The sequence below is a fragment of the Typopeltis vanoorti genome, chromosome 22 (assembly GCF_054136105.1).
Source record: "Typopeltis vanoorti isolate ZY-2024b chromosome 22, IOZ_Tvanoo_1.0, whole genome shotgun sequence".
NCBI classification, from domain to species: domain Eukaryota; kingdom Metazoa; phylum Arthropoda; class Arachnida; order Uropygi; family Thelyphonidae; genus Typopeltis; species Typopeltis vanoorti.
In genome coordinates, this window is record NC_143570.1 from 16,729,778 (window position 1) to 16,753,108 (window position 23,331).

At 37.3% G+C, this 23,331-nt stretch overlaps 1 protein-coding gene across 1 annotated transcript in view; it reads left to right on the forward strand.

Moving 5' to 3' along the window:
* Window positions 1-23,331, forward strand: part of LOC150094186 (transmembrane protein 181) — a 324,122-nt gene that overhangs the window by 285,587 nt on the left and 15,204 nt on the right. The window contains exon 13 of the mRNA XM_090411991.1: window positions 17,143-17,223. Within this exon, the coding sequence (XP_090268117.1) occupies window positions 17,143-17,209 (67 nt within the window). The 3' untranslated portion in view covers window positions 17,210-17,223. The remainder of the gene's footprint in view (window positions 1-17,142; window positions 17,224-23,331) is intronic.

Sequence of the window (23,331 nt, forward strand, 5' to 3'; positions counted from 1 at the left end):
CTTTAATTAACTGTTTTATTTCCAGCACAACTTTCAGAGCTTATAAATTAATATTGGTGTGAACACTCCACACTCTTGTATACTGCTGGTTTAGTGTTGTAACTAATTTTTTCTTATTTCAGATAAACTTATATATTGGGCTCTCAACCATGCTGTTTTCTATAGTCCATTTCCTTATACATTTTGCCATCTTCACTAAAAATTTGCCTGCATAGTTGAAATGTTTTACAACTTCTCCATAAAGAAAGTAACTAATGTTTTCCATGTTCCTTCCTGTTTTCATATTTTTTGTCTTTTTATTGCTAATTTTCACACCAAACTTCTTGCAGCTGCTATTTAATTTCATTAAAAAGTCATGAAGACTTGTAACTGGTTTATTTAAATGATAACATCATCAGCAAAAACTAAAGACTGATTTAATACCTTCACTTTCATTATCACTAATACCCCTTTTCTTCATAATGTGATCCATATAGATGATAAATAATAATGAAGATGGTATGCATCCTTATATTACACATAAGTTTCAAACTGTCTTTCTTCACATTCTTCAATTCTAAGTGACTTATGACTTAAGTGGAAACTATATGCTGACCTATATAATTTCTTCATTGAATAAAATTGAAATGTTTAGAACAGCTTGTTTCTCGGAACTTATCATATATGCCTTTTCCAATTTTACAAAACTTAAATCTGTTATTCCTTCGATTTCTGAACTGTTTGTCTTAAAGTAAAATTCTGATTCTGACAACTTCTGTTTGGCCAGAATAAATTAATAGAATGTGATGGTTATAGCATTTTTCAAAAAGACAAATAAAAGAGGAGGCTGGTATTACTGATGATATCAGAGAGAGAGAGAGTTGTACGCTTTGTGTGGAACTTATGAAAGCAGTAATGATAATGGCTTGGAAGCCATTTGGGTGAGGTTGAGGTAAATACAAATTTTAGATATTTAGTGAGGTGTTGCTACTCATCCAGAAATTCTCAAATGATGTGATGTTGTTACAAGAATGAAGAGGGAAATGATTCTCAAATGTTAGACAGATGAGGCTGGTGAGCGACAAGAGAGTGATAATAATGAATGACTTCAGCTATGGAAGCATTGACTAGAAGCAGGAAATAGCATGTTTGAATAAGGAGATTAAATTCCTTCAGCTAGTTAGGGACAGTTAATCTTATGCAGCATGTAGTTGAAGCAACACATGGGACTGAAGTGTTGGATTTAATAATATTTTATACAGTGATAATAGAAGATGTAACCATGATGCCAACAGTTGGGGAGAATGATCGTGTGGTTTTGACATGAGGGGGGGGGCAGGCATGTAAAAGCTTCATAGAACAAATAATAATAATAAATTTAGTTTAAACTTTCAACATTCATAGAACAAAGATGGGCAGAATTGCAAAGGGGAGGGGGTATGATAAATTAAGGATAAGGAAACAGACTGGTTGTGTGAAGTGGCTTGATCATTTGAAGGGAAAAAGAAGTCAGTGACTGGTACTTGATCCAGAATCAGTTACTTATGGCAATGTCAGATTGTGTTCCTAATTAGGGGATGAAATGGATGAATCCTGGAATTATGCGTGAGCTTCTAAGAAAGAGGACATTATGGTGGAGATATAAAGAACAGAATATCCCGTCAACAGCATGAGGAGTATAAGATTTAGACTTCGAAGGTGATGAGCATATTGAGAAAGAGAAATTGCTGTATGAAAGGAGACTGAAGCAGTAAAGCAAAACCCTAGAGAATTCTACAGTTATGTTGTTAGTAGAAGAAAGGATGAATATGGAAGACTGACTTTAGTTGCTGGAGATAAAACATGTGGCCGCAGATATAATGGAATTGTTCAATGAGTGTTTCATATTGGTGGGACATATTCAGTTGTTGGTAGACTATGCAAAATTAGGAAGAGCAATGTCAGGAAGTTCTGATGTGTTGTTGTTACAAGAGGATTTGAATAGGTTGGTGCTTTGGACTGAACAATGGAGATGTCATTTTAATGTTGCTAAGTATAAAGTTATGCACTTTGACCAGAGTGAGAGAAGACAGAATGACAACTTGCATAGGATGAGGTTAATCATATTGGATGAACTTTGCTTCAGGAGGTAAAGTATCTGGGGAATCTTGGTGGATATGGGACACATCACAAAAGTTGTAATAGATACCAAGAAAGTTGCTGCCATAATATGCAAAAAATGCTGACATGGATAAGGAGGAGATACTTCCACTGTATAAGGCACTAATTATGCCTCATTTGGATTTCTGCCTGGTCAGAAATGTCCACTTGGTTATATTGGCAATAAAGAAACATTGGAGAAAGAGTGCAGAGGCAAATAACAAAGACTCTCTCAAGACTGGAATATTCAGTATGAGAACAGATTGAGGGATTGTGATCTTCAGAGCTTGGTGGATAGGAGGCATGGTGGTATGATTGAGATGTATAAGTTGGTGAGAAAAGCTTGTCAAATAAATAAAGGGGAATTATTGCATGGGATGATGGGTGATGTGAATAAGGCAATTAAAGGAGATTTTTTAGCTTGCCAGGTGGTGAATGAGTGGATTGTATTCAAGACATGGTATTGTGGTATGTGTGTTTGACCTCCCTCAATGAGTCTTCAGACTCCATGGAGACTTGGAAGTAGTACTAGTACTATATCATACAACCAATTAAAGTCATCCTGTATTTGGCAGAAGACAGATAAATATATATACCAGAATTACTTTGTTAGTAAAGTCAAGGAAGCTTTGGAAATGCTATATCACCACCTACACAATGCAATAACAAACAAGATATCATTTTACACCAAGTCTGGTAACCGTTTATATAACAAAAACCTGACATGACAGTTGTTAGTTTTATTCCTCTTAAATTTGATACAAAAGGGATCACTTGTCATTTAACTTATCTTGAAAATCACCCGAAGAAGTGTACAAAAAAAAAAGAAAGAAAAGAAAAGAAATGTGCAGGGAAAATGTAGTACTAATAAAAAATTTTTCAGCTCAGAATTATGTGTTCTTCATACCAGACTCCTCAATAATTTCGATATAACCATAAATGCATAAATTAGCCAAAACACTAAACTAGGAATATATCAAGAAAATAATCAAACTGGTCTTAACTTATAGTCTGAGAGTTGTGTTAGAAATAAAGCATTCAATCAACAAAACCCACAGAGGAGTGAACAGATCACTGGATGAATCATATTTAAAATGAAAGGATATTAGCAGTACCTTAACATTTTTAGCCTTCAAAAATGTGTGATCTTATCTAAGATGGCATGGTTTCTTAAACATATTCCTAGAAGTTTGAAGAAGAGAAAGAAATTGGCTAAAAATATTGATCAAGACCTGACTACAGGATTTTTATGATGACTGTCTTCTGATATCTGCCCTCCTGGTTGGTCGAGTAGTTAGCGTATCCGCTAACTACTTGTAGTAGTTAGTGATGGTGAGCAGTAGATGGTATAGATGATAATGGTAGTTGCAGTTTGCTGTAGTTAGTGGATTGGAATAAGGGAAACAGAGAGATGTAGAATAGGCAGCCTTCCTTGATGAGTCTTTGGAACTCCTTGAAGGTGTCACGTAGCAATAATAATAATAATAATAATAATGGGACAGAGATATAGATAGAGGGAATAAAGGTTAGCAAAACAGGTGGAATCTAGAAAGTGTTTCATGTCAGGATGGCAGGAAAAAAAGACCCACAAAAACGCAAAAATGTAAGGACTGCAATATTACAATGTAATTACAATCGGAATGTTACCTACCAGGACTGAAATATTACAATAAAATGTAATATTGCAGCCCTGATAAGTAAAAGACTAACTTTGAGGGAAAATGTTGATAAGAAGCTAGTAATAATATAAACTTAATCATGTATTACAGTTATATCCTGTTCATCCCTTATCAGGAATTTAATGGTGATTATTGTATCACAAATTCAGAATTGAACAAAGGATCGATTTTTTTTTTTTTTTTTTTTTTTTTTTTTTTCCCAATAATCCAAGAAATAATGTTATACGAAAAATTCAAATGAAACAACTCATCAGTTTAGCAGATCTAACAGTATTCCAGTGCAGGCCCTGGAAGGATGTATCCTAGAAGTTTGAAGAAGAGAAAGAAATTGGCTAAAAACATTGATCCATAACTGACTGCAGGATTTTTATGATGTCTCCAGATATCTGCCCAAATGACCTTCTTATGGACTGTAGGAAGAAGAAGAAGAAGAAGAAGAGAAGAATACTAGAAAATTGTGTAAATGGAGAATTGATAAAATACAGAAGAAATGTTTTGTTATAAAATGAATATACCATTCTCGTGTATGTGTGTCCTCTCTCTGGCTTTTAATTTCCCCCAAGATAGTAACACCCTTAGTTCTCATGTTTTAGAGATCGGTTTGCAACTGGTCTCCAACTTCATCATTACCAAAAAAATAATATGATTTCTAGCCAGTATTCATGGACACAAGATGATGTAGTACTGCTTCTATCTTATGTTTCTAATTCTAAATAATTTTAATTTATGAAATCACCTGAGGTATTCCACTGATTTTTCCAAGTTTTGGGAGTTAAAAACCTGATATTTGAGGGTTTCTTTTTAATTACTTGCCTATTCCAAAGATTTAACTAACTTGGGAACTAGCTGAAAAATGATATAGAAAAGGTTACTTTAAATTTGTGACTGTAAATGAATCTATGAGATCTCTCTTCTGCTGAACTATCATAATGAACATTATTATTATTAACATCTGACCTCCGTAGAATGAAAGGACTCATCACTGGAGGTCTAGACTCTCTCATGCAAACAGCTCATCGAACCATGCCTTAAACTCATTCAGTTTCTGCACTCACCACACTTTCAGCCAATGCATTCCACTCACCAATCACTCTCCATGCAAAGAACCTTCTTCAATCTCTCCTTGTATCTGACATTCCATAGGCCTGACACTAACTTAGTAAAACTTTTCTGGACCCCTCTCCAGTGCATCCCCCTGCAAACCAGGCAACCAAATCTGTGCACAGTAGTTCATAAATGGCCTGATCAATGGCTTATAAAAGTTAACTGTGCCCTTTTTGCTTCTACATGTCAATTGTCCTCTTCATTATTGCCACAATTCATTGTGATGTTCTTACAACTTTAGCAGTGTGACCCTGAAAGTTCAATTTCGAGGTCACACAAGTATTTCTTCATTAATTTTATACTCTCCATCCCAACCTTGCCTACCAAATTTCAAGACCTTGCACTGGCAACATTAAATGAGTGGAGCTATTAAGCTCCACTCATTTGCCCATTCACATAGTCTGTTCGCCTCCTCTGAGGCCACAACACCTGCTCTACGTCTCATAGCTTTTCCCAACTTTGTATCATGCACAAGCTGCACATCTCCAGTAAAGCTGGTCGCAATGTCATTAATGTACCATTATTAAGTTAAACAATAATGGTCCCAAAACAGATGCATGTAGCACTCCACTAGTGACCTTCCGCTTTTGGGATACCACCCCTCCGTACACAACCTGCTGATACTTGTCCGACAGCAAATCAGTTATCCAACTCACTATTCTATTATCTGATCCCATCTGTTCCAATTTAGCCTACTAGCTGTAATGTGGAAGTCTGTCAAAGGCCTTTGAAAAATCTGAGTACACTACTGTATTCATCTCTGTATCAAGTGAATTGTCACCTTGCTGTAATACATAAGCAGATTGTTGAAACATGACCATTCCCTAATGAACTCATACTGACATCATAAAAAATACTGTTATTATCAACTACACTTCTGAATCCTAGTCCTCACCATCTTCTCTAACACATTCTCTGGGTTATTCTCTAAGCACAACTTCACACACACGCTGGCCTATAATTTGTAGCCTCAGTCTTATCCCAATTCTCATTTGTGACCAGCTACTGGAGATGTGCAGCTTGTGCATAATACAAAGTTGGGAAAAGCTATGAGAAGTAGATCTGGTGTTGTGGTCTACTTTATGATGCACCTTCCATCCCTTTTGGGCTTGTCATGCTACAAGACTCGTGTTAAACAGGTGTGTCAGAGGTGCCATTAATTACAGAGAGCATTCCCTAAAGACACATGGTGATATACTGTCAAATCCTATTGCTTTATTAACATCAAGTTTACACTACTCATATACTTTTTGCTCATCCACCATACTCTCCACTCTAGCTTCTCATGACGATGTTGCCTTCATGAGGATGAAATACACTTATCAATGGATCATTCATTAAATACTTCAACTGTATACTCTGCATTGGTTACCAGTCTTCCAGTGTTATCAATTAGCATCATCCTTCCATAATCGTTTTTTCTCTTACTTGCCACATATTACAAGAATTTAGTAGGATTTTTCTTAGCTTGATTGGCTAATTTCTTCCATACTGTACTTTTGCCATTTTTACCAACTGAATCACCTTCCTGGTCTGTTCTTTGTACTCTCTATGCAACTGATCAGTACCAAGATTAACCTTTTGTTGCCTCCACACTGCTGCTGCTGCTGCCTTCACACTTAATCTCTTCATTCATCCATTTTATTTACTCCTACCTTGTTTAGCCTTGCTGCCTTTGGAATATTCGCACATTGCTACTGTTACATAGCTGTAGATAGCTCTTGCTGCCTGTGCAACATCCACCTTCTTTCCAGCAATCGCTAGCCTTGTGGATTCACATATATCCCTTTTTTATAAAAGTTCTCATATGATTGGTTGCAATTGCAACCCAAGTGATCACTTCATGGTCACTCTCACGGCCATGGAAGATTAGACATTCCATTTCACAGTCACATCCTCTGATGATATAACCAGATCTAAGACCCTTAACCCTCATGTGCCCACTGGTACATATTGCCTAAGATTGTTGTCCCTTAGGAACATGAGAAATTCATTCTCATTCCCATAATGATCACCCTTTGCTTGCTCACTAAGCCAAGTTGCCTATATATTTCTTCATCTCCATCTTCCACATTTCCTGGCCTGTAGCAATGCCCTACCAAATATCTCATTCCATCACCCTTCACTTCACACCATACTGCTTCAAAACCACTACCACTTTGTTTTTTCCCCTTGTATCTCAACCTGTGCAGACATAATTCCCTTGCCATCATCAGCAGCACCCCCTCCCTTTCTTGCTTTTCCTAACTTAACAGAAAACATCAGTTCCCTCCATTTCTATTCCTGTCAAGATGTCATTTTCATCCAACCATGTTTCACTTACTCCAACTATTTTCAGACACATAAACTCAATCAGTACAATAATTTCATCTCCCTTATTTCTGGTATACCTGACATTTATAAATAAGCATAACATTTCATGGTCTATAACCAGTCCTACTCATACTGCCCTCCCCAATCTGTGACTTCTCCTCACTTGCTCCTGTCTGCTCACCTTCTGTCTCATATATCCCCCACTCCCAAGACTCAACTCTCCATGTATTCTAGGCCATTCGATTTCTATGCTGACCATCCACATCTATACATTCATTACTACTTTCAGAATCCACTCTCCTTACACTATGTCTCCCTTAACCCCTTGGCCCACCCCATTTCCCTGTCCAACTTACATTCCTGGTCTCAATTTTCCTCAAACTGGTTCCACTCTCCTGTTCATTTTTATCTCCATCATATGTAACTTCGGGTGATACACATCACTCATTGCGCTTCCTTCCGGCAGCAACCTTTCCAAATGACTCACTCCAAAACCATTCAGATGCAGTCCATCGCTCTTATATAGTTCCATTTTGTCCCTCAGTCTCATCCTACACATTCACAAACTGTACTCATTTCCCTTCACACATTTCTGCTAACATCCCATTCAAGATCTTTGTTCTCTGCCACACTCATTATTGTCATACCTGGCAACACACAAACTACCATACCGTACCGTTTTCTTTCACTTTTCTCAACAATAATCTCCTGATATCCAATCTCCCATTTTCTCTATGCACAACTAATTCATTCATTCCAACCAGTAACTCCCTCACATACTTACTTCTCATATCCAATACCTAAGTCATCCTGTTCATTCTCCCTCCTGGAAAACAGACCTTGTGCACCAACTCATCCACTACACCTTTTATGATGGAATTTCCATATAGTGTTATTCTTGAAGCATTTACTACCTATTTCTCTCACTAACTTTTATTTTCTTCTTTCACTTTCTTCCATTCATATGCACCATACATTTAATTTCATTCTGAACATGAGGCTGCACAAAGCATTATTTCTTTAGTATATTATTCAGGGGGGGGGGGGATAAGGTAATATATTTTCAAGAAGCAGCATTGCCTAGATTACGAACTGAAGCTGTATTGCAGATATGAACTATGTATAATATATACCAGTGAATTTGGGCTATGCAGAAATCACTGGTATATATTATGTAAAAGTAAAAAATTCAGCCATTATATTTAAATTTAAAAAAAGGTTATTTTTTTACAGCGGCATAACAAAAATTTCTTAATATAACAACGAATACATAGGCATTCTGTCAGTTTTGAGATACATACATTATATATATATACAGTCACACCCCAACTTACGCTACCCCGACTTCCATGAATCTGGAGTTACGCGGTTTCTTATATGTACGTATTCCCGTCCCACTTCACGCCTTACCACTAGTCATATCTTTCTGGCGCCGGCTGCATTCGCCAGTGTCGCACATGCTGTGAACAAGCACTGACGTGTTTCATGCGGTCTCCATTCATACACGATTTTTATAGTCTACAAACCTTGCGATTGTTTAATGTTATGTTCTTGATAAAAATTTTATCACATAAAAAATAATAAAGTTGTCCAAAAGAAGCAAGTCCGATTCTTCTACAGCTAGCAAGAAAAGAAAAACATTGACTTTAGAAGCAAAACTCAACATTATTAAGGATTTTGAAGGCGGAATGAAAATGTGTGAGCTAGCAAAGAAGTTCGATCTACAGGAATCCACTGCAAGAACAATCATAAAAAGAAATATTTACAGATTTTAAAGGACATACATTCTAACGAGGAAGGAATTGTAGCCACAAAGCAAGGAATAAAAAAATCATTGGCTTGCTATGAAGAAATTTTGCGTGACAAGAAAAAGACATTATGCCATTTTATGAAACCATCGACATCGAAATAACTTTCTTTTTTTTATGTACGGAAAACTACAATTATGATTATATTTCTTAAAAAATATAGGTGTTTTTGTAAACCTTTTCCCAATTGTGTTTGTATATATAAATTACATGCAAAATTATACCCCGAGTTATGCGAATTCGACTTACGCACTTTTTGTTGGTCCCACCTACCGCGTAACTTTGGGGTATCGCTGTATATATATATATATAATTCATTTTCACTTTCAAAAGTAGAGAGTGATATTTTTTATGATTTCAATTTATGACAATTTTTATGATTTTTTTATTGCTATTGTCTAAGGCACTTTGTACCATATCGATACACCTATATCTTGGTCTTCCTCTGGGTCGTTTTCCTGCCCAAGTGGCAAAGAATACTTGTTTTGCTAATCTTTCCTTGTCCATTCTGTTTAAGTGACCATACCACCTGAGATTAGCTCTGCTAACTCATTCCTGTATGCTGACAATGTCAAGTTCTCTAATATCCTTGTTTTTAATATGATATTGCCATTGATGTCATCTGTTCATGCCCCTAATCTTTCTCAGGACTCACATATCTGCAGTCTCTAGTCTTTGGTCTAGTGTTTTACTTCAGACCCAGCTCTCAGATCCATAAGATAAAATTGGTTTGAACACTGTCTTGTATACAGCTAATTTACTGTTTTGACTATTGTTGATTCCGTTGCCTATTTCCATATTTAATTTACTATCTTCACTAAAAATCATGCCAAAGTAGCTGAAATGTTTCTCTTGTTCTATAGGTTGTCCGTTCACAATGTATTTGATATTTTCAGTGCTTCTGCCTATTTTCATTGTCTTTGTCTTGTTATTGCTGATCTTCATATCATATCTATTACAACAGTTATTCAATTTAGTCAGGGAATCTTGCCGAATTGTAGCTGATTTATTTAGAACTATAACATCGTCTGGATAAAGCAACAGCTGACATTAACATCTCCAATTTTGATATCAGGTTTAATACCACTTTCCTTCATAATGTGATCCATATAGATAATGAATAATAGAGGGGATAATGTACATCCCTGTCTGACACCAGATCTAACATAAAACATCTTGCTGTTTCCTTCAATTCTAACTGCTGACTTACAACTCAAATAAAGACTAAGTATTGCTTGATATAATGCCTCACTGACACCATATAACTGTAGTGTATTGAATAGCTTTTCTCTTGGCACACATGCCTTTTCCAGATCTACAAAATTTAAATACAGATCTTTGTTATATTCCCCTGATTTCTCAACTGTTTGTCATAAAGTGAGGATCTGATCCTGACAGCCTCTATTTGGACTTAATCCAGCTAGTTCTTCAGCAAGCTTTTCTTCCACAAACCTTCTCAACTGTTTCTCATGTATACTTCTGTAAATCTTACCAGGAACACTCAGTAGTGAAATTGCTCTTGAATTCTCATATTTATTTCCTTTTTTATATATGGGTACTATGAGAGCTCTATTCCAGTCATTCGGAATTTGTCCCTCTGTCCAGGCCTTCTGAACTGCACAGTGCAGCCACTGTAAGACTTTTATACCTCCATACTTGAGCATTTCTGGTCGAATATCAGCTACTCCTGCTGCCTTACCACATTTCAGGCCTTTGGTGGCTTTTTCTACTTCAAGTATAGATATGTATTCCTGACTGTATGCCTGTTGTGTGTTTTTTACCTGCTTGTCTCATTTAGCAATTTTTCAAAGTAATTACTCCATACCTTAAGGATATCTTTTTCTCTAGTTTTCCTGTCACTTTCATCATCTCTAATTCCTTTTATAGCACTCTTTCTCCATTTCTGAGCTTCTTCAACAATCTCCAGAATATCTTGCCACCTTCTTGATATTTATTTTCTATGTTCTTACCAAAGTCTTTCCATGACTTTTGTTAGCTAGTTTTACACAGTATTTAGCTTTCTTACATTTGTCTCTGTATTCTCTAGGAGCACAAGATAACTTATTTGCCAGGAACTTTTGATATGCTTTCTTCTTTTCCTTCACTGCCTGTTTAAACTTCCTGTGTCCACCAAGGAGTTCTGATTTTTCTATCCTTGCAGGCAACCTCACCACATGCCTCTCTGTGTGAATCAATCAATGTTTTCTTAGAGCTTGTCACTGAATCTCCAAGGTTTGGTTCCTGTTCTCAAACTCTTTCATTTTTTCTTCAATCATGTTTGTTTATTTAGTCTACAGTTCACATCTGAGAGCTGCTCAACTTTTATTCACTTTAAAACTTTCTTACATGTTCTTTTCAATATGAAATTCAATTTTATCCTGCTCAAGACTAAATGGTGATCACTTTCAATTATAAATCCTCTGTACACTCTGGTATCCTGCACCAGGATGAAAACATCACTATCAAAAATAACATAGTCAATGAGACTATTCTTATTCCTTGCCTCTTCTCTCCATGTGAATTTGTGCATATTTTTATGTTGGAACATGGTGTTAGTAATAACCAGTTCATGTCCTGAGCAGAAATCCAACAGGTATTTGCCATTATTATTAGCTTTGTTCTTTTCTCCAAATTTTCCCACAATATTTTTGTATTCTGACATTCATTTCCTTCTCTGCTATTTAGATCCCCAACAAGGACCAACTTTTCCTTTTTCATTGTGTCAGTTGCTTTCTCTAAAGCCTCAAAAAATTTCTCCACTTCTACCTTAGTAGAACCTACTGTGGGACCATAGGCACAAATAAGTCTCATTGTCCAGTTCCCCATTCTGATATTTGCCCACATCACTCTACTTGAGACTGACTGCCATTCAAGAAGATTAGCCTCGTATTTTGTGTTGAATACTATGGCTACTCCTTCTTTTCCTTGATTGTCATTGCCTGAATATAACATTTTGTATTTATTGCTCAGAAAGATCTCACCAGTTTTGGTCTTTTTTGTTTCAGTCACCCCTATTATGTCGATCTGGTACTTATCTAATTCCTCAGCTAGCTCCATTTCTTTGCCATTCAGGCTTCTTCCGTTGATAGTACCGATCTTTAACTCTGGTGATGTTGAGTTGGGGTTTGTTTTCAGATTTGTTCCAGTAGCTGACTTTTCGCTGTTCGCCCTGGTTCCCTGGCGAAAACAATGGGGGCCTTGTTTAACCGGGCGATGCCCTAGCCGGCATGAAATTTTGTCATGTTGTACCATCATTTTTTATTTTGGTTTAACCAATAAGAATACAATTTGGTCGGCTAAATCCCAAATTGCCAGCCCATCCTTTTTCGTTCAGTATCCCGGTAGATACCTAACAGTGCACCACGAGAAGGTGAGGATTGGACATTAGGTCAGAAGCCCTGGTCGGTTCTCTGCATTCCAAAGGCTATGTGGAGGTCTCCTCTCAGTTATACAGCCTTGACCCTTAAGCACCTCATTGGTAATTTGTTAAGAAATAAATGGTTTTAATGGAACATGTGTACTAAACATATTTAAAAAACTTTCACAGATTACACATGTAACAAAAAATATATAGAATTTTATTCACGAACTCAAATATATTTCATTCAACATTTTGTGGACATCATCAAGGAGAAAGACCATTAACTACATTTAAAAAGTGAATCACAATAATGAATCATAAAGCATGAGCAGTTGTAAAAGTTGCATAGATAAAAATAATTTAAAATAGTTGTTAATTTTAAAAAAATTATGAACAGTTAATAGTGATCACTTCCCATAACTTAGAGATTGCTATGTAGTCTGTGCAGTTGAAGTTCAGATGTTTCAAGTAAAAGAATCAAATTTGAACTTGCAGGAATGAAGTTTTGTCTGGTTCCAAAGAACTCTGTGTGTAGTATCAATAACAAGAGAAGTCCAGACATGTTGGATTTCAGAAATATAATGTAGTCCTGATATTCTTCAGTTGTAATCAATTCAGAATGGTGAGCCTGTCCAAAATAGCAAAGATGACATGAGCAGAGTTCTTGATAGCACTTCTTAAGGAAAGAGATGGTAATGTATTCTTTATAGATGGTAGGAAGGCTGACAGTTTCTGAGTTGGTTTGAAGGAAGGTGTATAGATGGAATTTACAAAAGAATCCTTACTATTTGTTCTGAGATTCTTTTAAGGTAGGGTATTGAAATTCTTTTCATATTGGGTGTGCCTTGATTATAATAAAAAAACGTAGATGGAATTTACAAAGAATCCTTGCTATTTGTGCTGAGATTCTTTTAAGGTAGGGTATTGAAATTCTTTTCATATTGGGTGTGCCTTGATTATAATCAAAAAACGTCAAGACTATATTACATTTTTGGAATCTGACAGGTTTGGCCTTGCTTTCTACACTATTGACACTAGACATAGTTCTTTGCAACCATACCAAATTTTTTTTCATTCCAGCAGGTTCAAATTTGATCTTTTCTTGAAACATGTGAAATGCTATGAAATAATCTGAACCTTATCTGCTCAGACTGCTTGCCAATCTCTAAGATTTGGGAAGAGATCACTTTTAATTTTTCATAATTTTTTAAAAAATTATTTTTATCTACGCAACTTTTACAGTTGTTCCTTTGAATTCTAATAGTGTAATCGTATACTTTGTATATACTAGCTTGTGCCTCGTTGTAGACAATCTCTATGACTCATTATTGTGATTCGTGTTTTGAATGTGGTTAATGTCTTCCTAATGATCCACTTAACATTCAGTGAAATTATTATTATTACGGGCAACTCCAAGGAGTCCTTAGACTCATCGAGGGAGGCCCTAAACTTCATGTCAAGAACAACTATTCAGCTTCCACACAGTATCTATCATATTTTGCCTTGAACTCATTTACAGTCATGGTACCTACAACAGACTCTGGCAACTTATTCTACTCATTCACCATTCTCCAAGTAAAAAACCTAGTTCTAACACCTTTGCTAACCACACTCTTGCCCAGTTTCCATGGATGGTCCATAGTCCTCCCACCACCAGACCTGTTCTGAAAAATATCCTCTGAATTAATTTTATAGAAACCCCTTCAGTAATTTGAATGTCTCAATCATATCACCCCTTTTTCGCCTATCAACCAATTTCTGCAACCCACAAATCTTCAACCTGTTCTCATAAGGTTCATTGCATAGACCTGCTATCATCTTGGTCACTCGCCTCTGGATCCTCTCTACCTCCTCCCCATCAAGAAGAAACCCTGATGCCCAGATCTGGGCACAGTAGTCAAGATGGGATCTTATCAAGGCTCGATACAGAGGAACAATAACTTGTTTGTCTCTGCTCGTCAAGGTATTCTTCAGTAACCAAGTGATTTGATGAGCTGATTTAACCACTTTTGCAATGTGCCCCCTAAACTTCAACTCCCTATCCACCAACCCTCCCAAATCCCTGGCCTCGTCAATCTCCTGGAGTACAATTCCACCAGTGTGGTATACTGCTGCTAATCTTTTCGCGCCAAATTGCATAACCTTACACTTTGCCACATTAAATTGATATCCATTCTCCTTAGCCCAGTCCTCCAATCTATCCAAATCATCCTGCAAAATTTTGACATCATGTGCATTCACTATTGCTCTACCCAACTTTGCATCATCAGCAAACAAATGAACAGTTCCTCTCAGATCGTTTCCGATATCGTTAATGAACAAATTAAATAATAGTGGTCCAAGAACAGAACCTTGCAGCACACCACTAGTCACAGGCCATCTTTTGGACTATACTCCTGAATAAACTACTCTCTGATATCTCTCCATCAACCACCCTCCTATCCATCTCACCAACCTTATATTCATCCCCATATGCTGCAGTTTACTGATTAGAATTCCATGTGGTATCCTGTCAAAGGGCTTAGCAAGGTCCAGCAGTATCACTGTAAACCCATTACCCTTATCCAGTTCAGTTGTCACTAAATAAATGAATAGATATGGACAGATGATAACGGGATACTGTATGGGGGACAGCATGGTTTTGTGAAGGGTAGATCATGCCTCAGTAACTTGCTCATGTTTTATAAAACCATGCCGTCCCCCCATACAGTATCCCGTTATCATCTATCCATTCCTATATTTTTCTCTTGACTACTTTCTCCAAAACCTTGACAACGACTCCCGATATGCTGATCGGTCGGTAATTTGCAACAGCAGTCTTGGAACCTCCTTTATGCAGTGGTACTATTTCCTTTTTCCACCCCTTCGGGACCCAGACCCGAGACAAATTAAACAAAATGGTCAAGGGCACTGACAGTTCTTTTGCCGCTTCACGTAAGACCCGAGCTGGTATACCATTTAATCTCACAGATGTATTCACATTAAGGTTTTGTAATATACTATTCACCTCAATTCCCATATAAGCTATTGGTTTCTTCATTCCTGCAATATCACCATCTGGATGATATACTCTTGCAAAGTGCTTGCTCAGTAATTCCACTATATCAACTAATTCAGTTACCTCCCTACCATCGGCATTCCTTAAAATTATTCTGTCGTATGCATTTTTTCTTTTACTTGCAGCATATTGAAAAAAACTGTTTGGGATTCTCTTTAGCTTGCGTGGCTAATTTCCTTTCATAATCCGCTTTTGTTTTTCTTACCACACTTGTTACCCTTCTGGCCTGTGCTTTATACTGTTCGTGTGTCTACAGGTCACCTTTCTCCTTAAATTCCCTCCACAGTTGTTTCTTTTTTTGCAGCTCAAGCTTAATGGTGTTATTCATCCATTTAATCCCTACTTGATTTACTATCTGGACAGGTATACAGTCAGCCATTACCTCCTTCAAATGCTCCTTTACCACTTCCCATGCACTATCAACTTCCAGCCCTTGCAGTTTTACATGCCATGGCACTGAACCAAGCATTCTCCTAAGTTTGTCATACTTACCAACCCAGTAATTCCACATGTACCCTTTCTTAATTGAAAATTCCACACATTTAGCCACTTCCCAGGTCAAGACCTTATGATCACTCTCACCAATTGGTGGCAACATGGTCATATTCATTACGGTCAAATTCTCAGATGCAGTTACTAGGTCAAGCACTCTCGAACCCCTAGTATATTCCATTACATGCTGTCTCAGGTAGCTATCCCTTAATAACTGCATAAAATCCAATTTCTTTCTCCCATGTGTCCTCTCCTCCTTCCAGTCAATGTTACCATAGTTGAAATCCCCCATAATAATTACCCTCCTTCCACTCATTGCATCTATTTGTCTATGCATACTATCTCCACCATCTATTCCATCACCTGGTCTATAGCAGCACCCAACTGTATATTTTGTTCCACTAGTCTCAATCTCACACCAAATAGCCTCAAATGTGCTATCTTCACTATCCTGCAGTTCAGCTATCATCAATAACACCCCATTCTTTTCTCTCTGCTTCCTGAACATACTATACCCTTCACATTCTATCCCACTAGCTATATCATCTTCTGTCAGCCATGTCTCACTAATGCCAATAACCTGTGGCCAGGAAGAGCCAAGCAAGGTCAAAAATTCTTCCTTCTTGTTCCTAATACTCCTGGCATTAGTATACATGAAGTGCAGAAGCCTGTTAGTCCCATCCCTATATTGATGCTTTATACTAACTATCCCATTCTGATTTGTTGTCCTTCGTACTAGCTCAGGCATATTATACACATTCTTACACTCAACTGCCTCACTGATGTCAGCATATCCACCCCCCCCCCCAAAAAAATAGCTCTAGTTTCCCTGATTTTGCACATCCACTTTCACTTCATTCAGTAACACTTTTTCCAGTCTCTGCACACCAAATCCATTCAAATGCAAACCATCCATCTTGTATAAGTCATTTTGTCCATCAAACTCACTCCATTTGGAGTTAGTAATGATGTGAGTTTGTCATGTAGTACTATCATATCCTGTACACCCCTTGAGGGTACATGGCAGGAATTTGATGATGATGAACTCACTCCATACATCCACAATATATATATATATATATATTGTTATATTCGCAAGCCATGAAAGTTTTTTTGAAATTTTCTAAGAAATAGATAAATTATTCATCCTTAAGTATTGAAATTTACCTTCACTGTAGAATATATTTCAATTTTCTTTCACACACACAGCTCTGATGCAGAGGATCGTCCTCTAAATCCACCAAGAAGAGAACAAGATAAAGAAGAGAGTGACTGATGCCTTCAAAGATTGTAAGTGTCATCTTTGATTTATATTAAAATTATTTTAATCATTGCAAACATTTGATGCAATTTCATTTGATATTGAAGATTAAATAATTAATAAACATTAATAAGTGATAATATAAAATTAAATCATTATTCTCAGTTATGAGGTTTTGATAAAAGGGAATTAGATTATGCTATTACTAAAGGATATTATTATATGGTAGGGAATTAGATAAAGAAATGGAAAATTTGACTATCTCATAGTCAAATTTTATACTTATTTATACCCATTGCATCACAGAAGGAGTTCTAGTGTTATTAGTATTATTATTATTACTACGTGACACCTCCAAGGAGTCCAAGGACTAATCGAGGGAGGGAACCAACTCTACAACTCTCCGTCTCCACCAACTACAGTGAACTGCATTATCTACACCAATACTCACCACCACCACTACTAGCATTTTCACAGACAACCACAAACATTCATGCTCACGCCTGGATTCGAACCCTGCAGCCTTTTGGCTGGAGAGCAGATATGATAACCACTCAGCTAACCAGGTGTGACACCTTTTGACTACCTGTATATGGAAATATGACATCAACCTTGTTATCACTTCTTGGTTTGGCTCCCACCGATGTGGTTTTCTGTTGATGCAGGAGGTCTGCTGAAGTGGTCTTCTAGCTGCTTCGGTCGATGCTTTTTTTTTCACATTATGAGTGGCTCTGCTCAGAAGTGGGTTGGGCCTGTCACTGAGTGGACCTCAACTGAGTTAAATGATCCTTTGGATCACTCATTGTTGGGTGACAGAAGGGCAATTCATTTTAGTGAGTGGACTGATTTCTCAGAACTTTAGCAAAATAAGAAACAATTGCATTGCAAAAACTGGTAGCTGTTTCTTATTTTGCTAACGTTCTCCTTTAGAAATCAGTCCGCTCACACTAAAATGCAGAGAGAACTCCTTTTCCTCATGTATGCAAGAAGTAGACAGTTTTCGAGTCATTAGGATGACAAATTGACATAAAGAAAAAATGAAAAGCTCATTCTTTTTAGAGCTTTTAACAGCAGAGTAGGAAATGAATACTGCACACACACACACATATAGAAATATTTTGGATTCTTGTTGAAGATAATCAAAAAAAGCCATTAGCTACATATACATGGAATGTTTAGTTAATGTAACCTTTTAAGCTTACACGGTGATCTGAATGCATTTTTTGAAAATTATGGAGACAACTACCATGTTTGAATAAAAACTTTAGTTTAATATAACTAAAATCCAGACATTCTTGAAAGAATTACTGACAATTCGGCCAAATATACCCTGGAAAAGAATAAAGAAAAACTCAAGACGAAATTCCACAGTTTGAAACAATGGCAAAATATGGCAACCAATCAGGAGACTGCCTCCCCGATAAACACCAACAATGGACAACAATTAAGGGAGACAAGGAGCGATCAACCACTGGCAAGCAAGAACCATGTGATCAACCTATCAAGCCACACCCTAAACAGTGGCGAACTTACGCTACTGAATAAAGGACTTAACTACGCAATAGCACCTAAAAAGGTAAACAAATTGGATTTTATCTACCACATATAAAGAGGCATCAGGTCCCTGATAATATAGCTGATAAAATTCGTTTAAAAACTAGTACTGTCCTGAACACTAAGAAAACCATACAGAACAATCTCACAAAAAACAGAACTAGCAGCAATTAAGTCATTAAAAGCCAAACAAAACATAATAATAACGAAATCGGATAAAGGCAATGCCACTGTCGTCCTTGACAGGTCAACATATGTACTACAGATGAATCAACTAGTAGCCGATAACAACACATATAAGCTAGTAAATTATAACCCAACAAAAAGGATAAAACAGAGAAACTACTCAAGTCCGTCACTTCTTGGCCACCAGACACGGTTAAAAAACTCAAACCCCACTATGCCCTCCCTCCCCCCCCCAGAATATATGGGGTCCTGAAAATAGACAAACAAAATGTGCCCCTTCAACCAATTGTGGAAGGAATAGACAGTCCCAATTACCACTTAGCCAAGAAATTAGCGGCAACACTCAAGGAGTTGGTTGGTCATTCCTCCTCCTACATAAAAAACACACAACACTTTATAAACAAAATTAAAAACATAACACTTGACAAAGATGACTTATTAGTCAGTTTCGACGTTTCTGGCCTTTTCAAATGTCCCAATCAATGACACAATTCTCCTACTACAGAACAAATTTCCGCCTGACATTATGGCCCTCTTTGCCCACATACTACAGTCCGGTTACTTCGTGTGGCAAAATAAATTTTACCTACAAAAAGAAGGTACAGCCATGGGCTCACCACTATCCCCCCCCAATCGCTAATTTCTACATGGAAACCTTTGAGCAAATTGCTCTTGATTCCGCCACGCTAAGACCGACAGTCTGGCTTAGATATGTTGACGACGTGTTCGCGATCTGGCCGCACAGGTAAAAACGCTAAACACAATCCTTAGCCACCTGAATAAACAACACGAATGCATACAATTTACCATCAAAATCGAAAATCAAAATTCGCTCCCGTTCCTAGACACACTAGTCATACGCCTTCCTTTAGGCTGTCTATCCTTCACGGTCTACCGAAAACCGACACACACTGGCCAATACATACATGCTAACTCATACCACCACCCATCACAAAAATATGGAGTCATTAACACCCTTAAAAACAGCTACAACAATTTGCTCTAATCAACAAGCCCTGAAACAAGAACTAAAAATCATCAGCGACACATTCATAAATAATGGCTATAACAAAAATACTATTAATAAAATACTCCATAAAACAACAACAAAAACGAATCTAGATACAGTAAAACCATAGCCATTCCATACATTAAAGGGTTATCAGAAAAAATCAACAGAATCCTTCAACATTATAACCTCAATGCCACCTTTAAACCACCCACTAAACTTAAAACCATATTCAACTCCTCTAAGGATCCTCTCCTCCCATTAGCACATCCTGGAGTCTATTGCATCCGCTGCACCTGTAACTTACCGTACATTGGTGAAACAGGACGGACAATCCCTATACGCAAGAAAGAACACATTAGACACATTAAATATAACCATTATGGTGAAGCAGGCCTCTCAGACCACGCGCTCAACACCTTACACCAAATCAACTGGAATAGCACCCACTCTTTACACCACACAAAAACCTGGTATGAAAGGAAATTTAAGGAAGCCTGTGAAATCCTGATAAACCACCCAAATATCAACAACATAGATGGCATGAAAATTCCAAGGATCTGATGGCACACATTCAGCCTACCTAATACATAAGATCCAACATAAGTCAGGACTCTAACTAATCTTCAACTAGTATTAGAAACCATTCCATACCAACTGGCTGGAATGTAAAAGTATAATCATGATGTTAATATATGTATATAGATAGATACTTGTTGTTACGCCCAATGTATTTCTATAACCAACAGATAACACTAATAATAGGACTCTAGCGTTGATGTATAATTTTTTTTTTTTTCACCAAAGGTCAGGCCAATAATTATTGTAGTGGTTGGTCAGTATCTTTAACAAACCAGTTTGATTGTAATGCAGCTTGTTTTCTGTGTATAGTTGTATGCTCCAGATGATGACCTTGACATAAAGGTCGAAACGTCGAATGTAGATTTTAGTTATATTAAACTAAAGTTTTTATTCAAACACGGTAGTTGTGTCCATAATTTTCAAAAAATGCATTTAGTTAATGTAATATTTCTTACATTATTATATGACGGCATGGTTGGCTGAGTGGTTAGCGTATCTGCTCTCCAGCCAAGAGACTGCGGGTTTGAATCCCGCAGTGGGCATGGATGTTTGTGAGTGTCTGTGGAAAAACTAGTGGTGGTCGGCAGTAGATGCCGTTGGTGTAGTTGCAGTCGGTTGGTGGATTGGTGACAGAGTTGTAGAGCAGATGCCCTCCCTCGATGAGACTTTGGACTCCCTGGAGGTGTCAAATAATAATATGACTCTTTCAATAGCATATAGTCTGAATATCCTGGAGTTATTATTTAGCAGATATATTTATATAATATTATAGTATATTATTTAGATCGCTCAGTAGTAACTAAAATGTTATATTTGGGCAATAGGTGTCAGGGAAGAGAATGTGCAGCTGGAGGATTGAGTGCTAAACATGAAGATAACCTATTCGAACAGTAGGTAATTTCAAGTAGACTGATATAGGCAGATTTCAAAATGGGAATGGGAAATTTGGTAGTAAGACTTATTTGTACTTGTGGTCCTATGGACAGTTCTAAGGAAAAAGTAGAAGTTTTCTCTGTCATTAATGAGGGCATCTGACATAACTAATATTTTTCAGGAAATAATAATGTATACTAAAATATTAAATATAATAACTTTAATTAATACTTTCCTGTATTTTGGCATTGTTACATTGCCATCATCAGGGATCATAAAAACAATAATATATGCATGCAGGCACTAACACTGGGCAAATAAGGCTGAAGAAAGTCAACCAAAGCCAGGCCTAGAGTCCTAAACGACCTATCCAATCTATCCCTAGTGGGCGAGATTGGGTTGTCATGGCCATTGGGCCGAAGATCTTAGGATAAGTGCTTCCCAAATTTACAGGATATGTGGCCATAAGAGAACACATCATCTGTGTAGCATACACAATATACTGGCAACACACTTTCACACATTAAAAAACTCAGCCCAGTTTAAACCCAGTATTAAAAAACCTCACACTAACATAATAGTTTTGATGTATCCTCTTTATTCACTAATGTCCCACTCAAAGACATCTTAGACCTGATCCAAGCCATATTTCCTCCTGATATCTCAGCGCTGTTTCAGTTCACCATGAACTCAGGCTGTTTCGTTTGGCAAGGAAAATTCTACAAAATTTATTTAAGTCATTCTACAAACAAATAGAGGGGAGCCATGAGTTCTCCACTTTCTCCACCTCTGGCCAACTTGTTCGTGGAGACAAGAAAAAGCCTTAAACTTGGCCCCACATAAACCCACTGTCTAGCTATGATATGTAGCCCTGGCAGCCAGACAGAGGGTTTATGTGTTCTTCATTTGGCCACATAGCTTGCATGAGCTTCACATTTTCTTAACACATATAAATAATCAACACTCCTGGATTCAGTTTACCTTAGAAAAGGAAAACAATAAGAGTTCACCATGAACTCAGGCTGTTTCGTTTGGCAAGGAAAATTCTACAAAATTTATTTAAGTCATTCTACAAACAAATAGAGGGGAGCCATGAGTTCTCCACTTTCTCCACCTCTGGCCAACTTGTTCGTGGAGACAAGAAAAAGCCTTAAACTTGGCCCCACATAAACCCACTGTCTAGCTATGATATGTAGCCCTGGCAGCCAGACAGAGGGTTTATGTGTTCTTCATTTGGCCACATAGCTTGCATGAGCTTCACATTTTCTTAACACATATAAATAATCAACACTCCTGGATTCAGTTTACCTTAGAAAAGGAAAACAATAAGAGTCTCACATTCCTAGACACTGATTATACATCAGCCTGAAGGATCCCTGGCATTCTCTGTTTACAGGAAACAGGTACATGCATGTATTCACCAGCAGTAACCCCCCTCCCCCTCTACCAACAATATGGGATTATAAAAACCCTATATAACAGGCAAAATTAATTAGTTCTTATAACAGCTATTCTCAACACTTTCTTAGCCAATGGCTATGATCCCCACAAAATCCAAAAAACATTAAAATCCTGTAACTGCAACCCCACCTCCTCTCCCCTTTAGAATGGAGATTACACAAAATCTATCATCATTCCATATATTCAGGGCACATCCAAAAAATTAACAAAAATCCTAAGGAAATATGGGAAGTACAACCTCTTATAACCATTTACAGATCACATAAAAAATTGGCATCTTATCCACTCCACCAAAGACCAGCCACATTCCTGTTGACCTACCAGGTGTCTACCAATTCCCTTGCAGTTGCAACAAACTCTCCTACTATGGCCAAACAGGCAGGACAGCCAATATCAGAATTTCTGAACACAAGGACTACATCTGGTTCCACCATTAGAGCCACTCAGGACTTGCTGATCATGCTTTGGACAC